At 41.2% G+C, this 9,333-nt stretch overlaps 1 protein-coding gene across 4 annotated transcripts in view; it reads right to left on the reverse strand.

Moving 5' to 3' along the window:
* Positions 1-9,333, reverse strand: part of epha4l (eph receptor A4, like) — a 108,316-nt gene that overhangs the window by 18,206 nt on the left and 80,777 nt on the right. For 3 of the 4 annotated variants that reach the window (XM_017438148.3, XM_037973401.1, XM_017438146.3), the window contains exons 13-16: positions 8,524-8,733; positions 8,291-8,440; positions 7,733-7,929; positions 4,566-4,724 (exon numbers count right to left, since the gene is read on the reverse strand). In XM_017438148.3, the coding sequence (XP_017293637.1) occupies positions 4,566-4,724; positions 7,733-7,929; positions 8,291-8,440; positions 8,524-8,733 (716 nt within the window). The remainder of the gene's footprint in view (positions 1-4,565; positions 4,725-7,732; positions 7,930-8,290; positions 8,441-8,523; positions 8,734-9,333) is intronic. The other variant, XM_017438149.3, reaches the window with a different exon arrangement.

Below are 9,333 nucleotides of genomic sequence, written 5' to 3' on the forward strand. Positions count from 1 at the left end.
ATCAGAAACCCAAATATGTAAGGAACCTCCACGTCGGTAGGTACACAGTCTTCCACTCCTGCCAGGAATCCACTGTATATCCAGCGAGACATATCCCGAGACTGGACTCTCCTTCACCCAGTCGAGGAAATTGTATCAATTGCGTTGAGAAACTAGCTGATCAGATCCATATTCCTTAAATAAACCAGACTGGCCACCTCCAGAAGAAGTTTCCACTCTACATACAGCAGGTTCCCTCTGGACAGAAGATCTGCCCCACAGTTCAGCATGAGTGGCCATCAGAGACAGGAAATGTCTGATTCTAATGATCAGTTTGTGAGCTAGTGTGTGCAGCCTCAGCGATCTCAGACCCCCCTCTCTGTTGATATAAGCCACCACATTGGTGTTGTATGTTTTGATTAGCACATGGTGGGGGTGGGAATGCTTCAGTGTTAGATGAACAGCCAGCAGTTTCAGATTTTTTTGGGGGGCTGACTACATAATTGGGTCTTGGGACCCATTTACCATTTTCCATTCACAGATGCCTCCCCAGCCTGACAGAGAGGCATCTGTCGTGATAACCTTCCTGTCCTGCATGATTCCCATTGGCAGACCCTGGGTGAGTGCCTTGGCATCTCGACACGGACGAAGTGAGGCTGTTCAGGCTGCGGTAACTCTCACACTGAGAGAAATATGTGGATTCAGCCTCTGTTGAGAGGCCACGCAGCACTGGATCCCGATCATGTGGCGTCATCTCAGTGGGACCACACTAGCCCCAAAAGCCTTCTGCACAGAATTCCTCTATGAAATATGGACAGGCAGTTTACCATGTCCTCTCCTAACCTCACTCTGGTCTGAACTGAGTCCAGGGAGAGACCTATGAAGGATATGTTCTAAGAAGGAAGCAGAACACTCTTTTTTATATTTATTTGAAGCCCAGGTCCATCACATGTTGCATTAATACAGCTGTGTGTTCTGCAGCCTCTCATTGGAATGATGTTGCAATCAGCCAATCGTCACTCAGCTGCCTTGCCTCCTGAGCGGGCCCACAACCACCTCTGTGCATTTTACAAACACTCTGGGGTTTAAAGAGAGCCCAAAAGGGAGGATGAGGTATTTGTAGCATTTTTCTTGAAAAACAAATTTAAGGTATTTTATGTGTGATGGGTATATGGGGATGAGAAAATAAGTGTCTTTGAGGTCGAATGGACTAAACCAGATGCTGGGAAGACTCCCAGCGCAGCAGAAGGGGTGGGTCAGCATCTGGAATTTTTAAGATCATGTGCATCCCTCAACCGCCATTTTTTGGTGTGAGGAAGTAACATAAATAAAAACCCTTGCGGCTGTGTTTGTGAGGAATCACACTTATCGCTTTCTTCTCCAACAACAAGAAAATTTCCTCTTGTAGGAAGAGAGCAGCTTCCCCTTCTGCTTGTGACTGATTCACTTCCCTGAAATGTGGTGGGGATATGATGAATTGCAGCCTGTATCCCCTCTTTATAGTTTTTAAAACCCACTCTGAGTTTGTGCATTCCACCCACTTTTCTCTTTTCGCTGTCAGGTGGTTGACATGGTTTAGGAGCACCCCCTTGTGGTGTTGTGTTGCAAAATACTCTGCTTTGCACTGCGCATGTGCATGGCGATTTGTTGGCTGCAGAACTGTTCACATAGGGGAGAGGTCTTACTCCTTTTGAGAAAGGAGGGACCAAATCCCCTAGTGTTATTATATTTAGGTTTTTCAACATTTTTAACTGCGCCCTCGGCTTGTAAATCCGTGTATGGTTCGTTCTTTGGTTTTTTCGTTTCAAAATAAAATAGCAAAAACAAAACGAACATGTGTTTTTTTGTTTTTTCATTTTTAAAACAAAATTAGAAAAACGGCAATTGCAAAAATAAAAAAGGGGTACTTTTTTTTTTATTTTTTAACTGCAATGGTTAAACCAAAGACAAGCTTTTGTTTCTTTGTTAATTCAACGGGACCTTATGGCAGAACCGGAAATGAAGTCCTGAACTCCCGGCACATAACTTTTTCAGTTACCAGTAGGTGGCGGTAATGTACTGATTTAATGACTTACTTGGAATATTAAAGAAATCTTGTTGACGGTAAGATCATCAGCTCTCATTGAAATGCGTCGATTCCCTCTAAATAAGACAAATGGATCCATTTTTAAACTGGTAGATTGTGAAGTGCTAACTGAAAAAGTTCTTCTTCTTCTTGTGGATTTTAATGGCGGTTGGCAAGAAACTGAAGGTGTACATTACTGCCACCTACTGGTAACTGAAAACGTTTGCATGTTTGCACGTCGTGCAGGTGTAGATCCAGTTCAGGCGAGGATGAGCTTTCATGACCAGGTTGGCCTGCATCCGACGGAGTGGGCTTTGCAACCCAACCTGAGAGCTACGGAACTGGGTTATAATCCTCCTCCATATCTGAGAAAGGCAGCTCTGACTCTTTGTCTAAGAGTTCAGTCTCCCGCCATCAGATAATTCAGCGAGCTGGACATGAGACCCTGCTCCATCATTTCAGGTGGCAGTGGGTCCACAGCATTGAGGATTTCACCCCAACTCATCCCAGCTTCTGCATCTGTGTTCAGCGGAACAACGGACGATTCCTGTTCGGTAGCTGCAGAAGCCATCACTGCGTTGCTGCTGGACAATGTTGACTGATGGGCCAAATGGTGATGGAGTACCTTGAGCGAGAACCAGCTGCAATATGAGCACACGTTTGCAGACTCAAAGGATGTTGGCCATGTTTGAAACTGAGGCACACCACGCACATTAACTGTATATCCCAGCCTGAAATTTTGTTACCACATGGGCAGGTTAGTGACTGTGGGTCCTCCTCTGCTTTTGTGGAAGCCCTACCGGTATTCATGTTTCACTGGGAGATTTGGCTGTAAGGCTACAATATAGCTGGTGACAGTTAAGTTAATAAGGTGCGGCTAGGTTGGGTGGAACGTTGCTGCTTCCCAGTGGGGAGCTTGTACAGCGGGAGTATTGCTACTTTGGGGTGGCTAACATGCCACCTGTAACATGGTCTGTCAGTGTTAACACCGTGGAGTTGGCACCTTATTTTTAAGTGGGAGTATTTCTACTCTTTTATCAGTATTGCTACCTATAAAACAGCTACTTGCTGTGATGCTGCACAGACTCAGAGCATAGTGCCTAGCAAACGAGCTTGGGCATGCGTCTATGGACAGTTAAGCTGGGAAGTACAGTACTGACAAGAGAGATGGTGGGAACTTCCGCTTGTTGTGAGAATAGGTGTTTGAAAAAACTGTCAGTGCAGCAACAGCCCTATAAATAGGGGGAGGGACCTTCCCCCCTCTGACACTGACAAACATAGTTCCAGCCAATCCTGGCTGACCTAATGTAATAGGAGCTTCTGATGAGGTCACACCAAGGGCATTCCCAATGTTAGACATTAAACAAATTCCATAAAAGAGAACCATTTTTCAGTTTTATTAGGAATCACGACCCAGTGACATTTTTGCACGCATTTATTAAATGTAAACAGCAACACTAACTACTGAAATGGGTCATTTGTCATAAAACTTAAATGTAAAATAGGTAAAACAGTGCACTGGAGTGAATATTTAAAACTGACAATAAATGAAAGTGCTATATGTTGTCATCATTATATGTTCCCAAATGATGACATTTATTCTCTGCATTTGACCAATCACACATGTGACATACATACAAGTGAAGATGTAGGCAACTATTTAAGCACCTTGGGAAGAGTTAGGGACTAGGTGTCTTGCTGAAGGACACCACAACATATGGGAAAGTGGGGAATTGAACCTGTGACTTTCAGGCCCAAGACAGCTGCCCTAAGTAAAGCTTCTTCTGTCAATTCTTGGCTTTTTAAAAAAATTTTCTCATACCACAGTACCAACCTTTGTTCTTTGGGACCGGCAAAAGCGACCCAAAAGAGACACTCTTTGAGAGTTATTTTAATGTCATGACTTATTTTAGACAGACAATTTTACACTTACATCCTGCTATGGATGAGTCAGCAGCAGCGTCTCACATGCACAATTCTTTTACAGTCTTATTGTGAATATTTCCTGTCCTAACTGCAGCTGAAAGCACCTGTTAGTGCTTGGAATGGGGAGGGGTCCACGGCGGAACCTGCTGCTTGTTGGAAGCATGTTTTCATGGCAGTCCCCCAAAGTCTCCAGTAACACCAGGAAAAGTTGCCTTTTTGAAAAATAGTCACTAAAGGGGTGTGAAAACTCAACGAATATATTATTCTTTATATTCTTTTGTAAAACAAAATGAAAGAAAAAGCTGTGTAATAGTTCATGCATTCACTGTCAATGGCATAAAAAGTAGCATTTTAAAAAACTTTTGCAATATATGACTTCATTAAAAAACATTAAATTTGATTGGCTGATTTTTGCAGAAACCCTAATAGAAATGAAGGTGGAATCATTCTTCCCACTCTTTTTAAGAAATGGATAGGACTTAAACTTAGTTTAAACCAAGTTTTATTACTATTTAAAAAAAATTTAAAGCTGTCTTACTGCATACTGAAGTTTCACTCCCCTTCTATTGTTCTGTTATGTCCTGTTTGTACTCACTCCTGTGTCATGTGGACCACAGTTTCTGGAATGCTGTAGCCAGCTGCAGTGAAGTTGTTGCTATAATGCTCCATGCCGATGGCCTGCAGCCAGTCCTCTACTGTGCCCACTGCTGGGGACACCTCGGGGCTCCCTGGCTCCAGTAACGTGGTCTTCGGTCTGTGGACAAGAGAAAAATGGAACCTAATTTTTACTGCTTAGGTTTTGAAAGTTGTCATCTAATTTCATTGTGTATGCTGTTAAATGCCAGGAGGACTGTGATCAGCTAGACATCAGGGAAACAAAGCAGCCACCAGCTAAAAGGATGGCCAAGGACTCTGCGGTTTACCGCCACCTGCAGGCCAGCAGTCTGTCTTTCAGAGATGAAGAGGTGCACATCCTTGATAGAGAGGTTTGGTTTGAGAGAGGAGTAAAGGAAGCCATCTTTGTGAAGAGAATCTGTCCATCATTAAACAGGGGCGGAGGCCTCCTACACTGCTGTTATTGTGAGTATCGCTGTGAATAGCAAGCGGCCATCAGGGCTCTAATGATAGGTCATTAGACTGATGATCCTCCTTTGCATGTGAACAGTTAGTTTTTGGTTGATTAACTATGCGGAGGTGCTGCTTTATAAGGCTGAGTTTGCTTACAGTTCCTCAGACTAAAGAAGCCTTTTGGATAAAAGAGGAAAAGTATCATCTAAGGAGTAATCGTCCAGAGGACCTGACTAAACCTTGTTAGAATCTAATTTCACTTTAAGTCTGCTTTTACAGTTAATACTTGAAGTTACAGCTTTTTATTGCAGGTCATAAATTAAAACAGACCATTTTTTTTCATTCATAATTATATTCACCCTAAAATGCTACTGCTTCACCACAACTACAGCAGTGTTAATGGAAACGTCGTAATTTTCTAACTAATATTGTGACAACTACACTTTGTTTGACAAGAGACGCCTACCTGCAAATTGTAAAGACCACTATGCTACATTCTTCTTTAGCTTTTCCTTTTTCATTAAACTTGTCGGGTTCACATCTATTTTGTGTCCAAACTACATATTTTGTCTTTTTTCACTGCTTTTCACCTCTCTGTTGATGCTATGAAGTGTTCACTGAGTTGCTGTCTGGTCATTTTTGTCACTATTTCACACTCCAACTCACTCTTTAACGTTATCTCCTTTTTTAAAAAAAGAAAAGATGTTGAGGTAATTTGCTCCATATTAAGTCCTCTCTACTTATTAGGTGGAGAGGGACACCCTTTTAGTTGTGTAACTGTGAAAGTAACATTTATAAGATTCAACCATGCTAATGACTCCACAAGGACTCCCGTTGTGCTCTCGCTGTTTCCCATTAGGTGAGTGTGCGTGGTCGTGCAACACACTCGTGCACTCGCTCACTTGTTAAACTCCGACTTAAGCTTGCTGTTCCTTGAGCCTATAAACACACTCAGGTCATTATAACACATGAAGTCACTGGAAAGCAGTGGTGCTAGTGATGTAAGGTCATGTTTGCTTTAGCATTACATAGTAATTTTGCCCGCCGTTAGAGAGGCTACATTCCTGAGTGTGCAGCACCGTTGAAGCTAGTTTGCAGAGAAATCCATTAGAGAGGGTATTGTTGGGCAGAAAATAGCTGTTAGATAACGTGTTTGTAAATGCGTTGGTGTGATCAGTTGAATGTAAAGTGCACAACACATTTTGCTGTGCTTTGTTAGTGTAGCAGCTAGAGTGTGATTAATTTTATATTTGCTAGTTGCATGTGCAACTTTACAACCATGCTGTCCCTGCATGGTTTATAAGTAATTTTTCTTTTTTCGTTAAAAAGATTTAGTGTAATAACCTTTCAGCAAAAAAACAAAACAAACAAACAAAAAACTAGAGTAAACAACAAAACATTTAAATCTTCTCCAAATAGAATAGTAGCTGCCAGACTTTTTCCACTTATCTTCTTTTGTTTGTTCACTTAGCAACGTTACTGCCTTTAAAATATATCTTAGATAATGATGATATTGAGATAATTACCATTAATTCATTGTAATGTGTCAGGTACTCTTGAAAGGATGACAAATTACATATGCTTTTGAATTGCAAAAATGTGATTTTAATGATTTAATAATTTTAATAGTAAAAGTGGAATAATGTGAAGATTCGTCATATCATTTCTCATCTGTTGTGCATTTCTTTAAGTGTGTTTAGTTTCATTGGTAGGCTGGGCAGACCAATTAAACAGGAGTGAATGCTGCTATGAAAAAGTTGACACACACCCAGCACGCAGACTGAGACCACAGAAAAAGGTTTCAGTTATCTTCCAAACAAACTGATGCTTTTTCATTTAAGTATGAAGGCAGCACAAACCATAGACTATCCCTTCCACTTATTTTCTACACATTTTCAATGTTGTTTTTGTGTCCTGAAAATTTTGCAGTGAATGCATTGGGTTATGTGCTGATGTTGTTATGACTGTTAGCCACTAGATGGCACTGCTGTGACACTGTAGGAGACTGAACATAGTTCCTGTCATAATAGCATGCATGTAATAAAGTTCTGAGTTTTACTCGCCATCTCTTTATTTTCATTTACAATTGCCACAACACTGTTCGTGGTTATGGGAAGCTAGATCTATCCTAGCAAGTCAATGAGCGAGAGGAGGAGTATACCCTGCGCCGGTCATTACAGGGCCACATAGAGACAAAAACAACCATGCACACACACACACATACACACTAACTAACATTAATTTAGAATCATCCATTAACTTAACATGCATGTTTTTAAACCGTGGGAGAAAACCCGGCATTACACAGAAGAACACTGATAGAGTTTTGAACCAAGGACAAATTCACTAACATCATATTTCATTTAAGGCCTACTTTTGTCTTCTAAACATAGAACCAATGTTTCTTAAAGTTTGTGGCTAGTGATAAATGCACTATTTGCTTGCTTTTTACAAGTACAACTTTTTATTTTGAATCCATCATACATTCTGTAAGTTCTTGTCACATCTCCACCTTTTGCAAAAAAAAAAGGATAAAAAAAAACATTTTCTGTATGCAGCCTACTGGAATTCAACAAGCACATTTATCAGCACAGTCAATCAGTGTAGTTTGTAAACAAGGGCTGACCGTTTCATGATGTTTCAGATTTGAAATACAAATGATTTTTTCGTGTCCATCTGTGTTCCTGCTCTCACCTAACAGTGGAATCTCCTCTGGTCCTCTTCAGGGTACTGGGGTTGCGGATCAGTTTGTCTAGCATGTTGACGATCTGTCCGAACTTTGGCCGATCGGCTCGCTCTCTTTGCCAGCAGTCCAGCATGAGCTGGTGGAGTGCCACAGGGCAGTCCATTGGTGGGGGCAGCCGATAGCCCTCATCAATAGCCTTGATTACCTAGACAGTAGATGAATGATGTAAATCGTTTTGTCTCTAAGTACAACTGTAATTTAAACTGCAAGCTTCTGATTACTGTAATTATATTAGACACCTGCACAAGACAATTGTTTATGCAATAATTAAATTCTTTATCATTATGAATAAATCTCAAAATGCAAATTTATGACACAATAAAAAAAAGAAAATATGTCACTGGTATTGTTTGACCACCACAGGATTTGAATATATAACCAGATCAAATTGATAAAGGCTTTTTATCAAAAGGTGTTGACAGTACACAGATCTGATATTCCAAACAATTTTAAGATGTTTTTTTAGTTATGAGGTTTTGCATATAAGTACATTTCTCCACACTTACGTCCTGGTTACTCATATCCCAGTATGGTCGCTCTCCATATGACATCACCTCCCACATGACAATGCCATAGCTCCACACATCACTGGCTGAGGTGAACTTTCTGTAAGCAATAGCCTCTGGGGCCGTCCAGCGGATGGGGATCTTGCCACCCTGTAATTGAAAGCCAGACTGATTAATTAAAGATGACACTAAAGGTGACACGCAGACACACAGCTGGGTGCACACACACTCACCCTGGTGGTGTATGCAGCTTCAGGGTCATCTTCCAGCACTCGAGACATACCAAAGTCAGACACTTTACACACCAGGTTGCTGTTGACCAGGATGTTGCGAGCTGCCAAGTCACGGTGAACAAAGCTCATGTCTGACAGGTACTTCATGCCAGATGCAATGCCGCGAAGGATGCCGACCAACTGAATAACTGTGAATCGACCATCATTCTTCTGCCATAAAAAAATTAGCATGTTATTAGCCTTGTGATCTTAGTCACTTAGAGTTGGGCACACTAGAAAAACAAGTTTAAAAAAGTCTATGCAGTCAAATACACACCACTACATACTGTATGTTAATTTTATCTCAAGCTAATTATTATTAAAAAAAAAGTTTTAGTTCATTTTTTAAAAAAACATTGTTTGATATGTTTGCAATGCAAGAAAGAGGAATATACTAATAAATACAATTTAAGAAACCTGAGTAGCTATTTCTACCCCACTAACTTTAGGCCCATATTGTGTTGGACAATAATGCAGTTCAGTTTAAATTAAGGTCTCATCAAAACAAAGAACCAAACAAAAAACAACTACTGTCATGTGATTTTAAGCATTTTTATGTTTTCAGTCCTGTGGTGATTGGTGGTTTGTGTGTGTGAGCACTTCCGGGTGGGCGTCTCCTGAGCTGGTGACGGACACCTCATCACCACTCCTCTCACACCTGTGGCTGATCAAGCTGATGGGACTTGGAGGAGTACTTAAGGCTGCAGTGAGGACCAGATCAGCGCTGGAGCATTGTTTACCATTCGGTAAAGTGCAGAGCCTGTGAGAGAC

Source organism: Kryptolebias marmoratus, linkage group LG2 (genome assembly GCF_001649575.2).
Source record: "Kryptolebias marmoratus isolate JLee-2015 linkage group LG2, ASM164957v2, whole genome shotgun sequence".
Taxonomy (NCBI): Eukaryota; Metazoa; Chordata; class Actinopteri; order Cyprinodontiformes; family Rivulidae; genus Kryptolebias; species Kryptolebias marmoratus.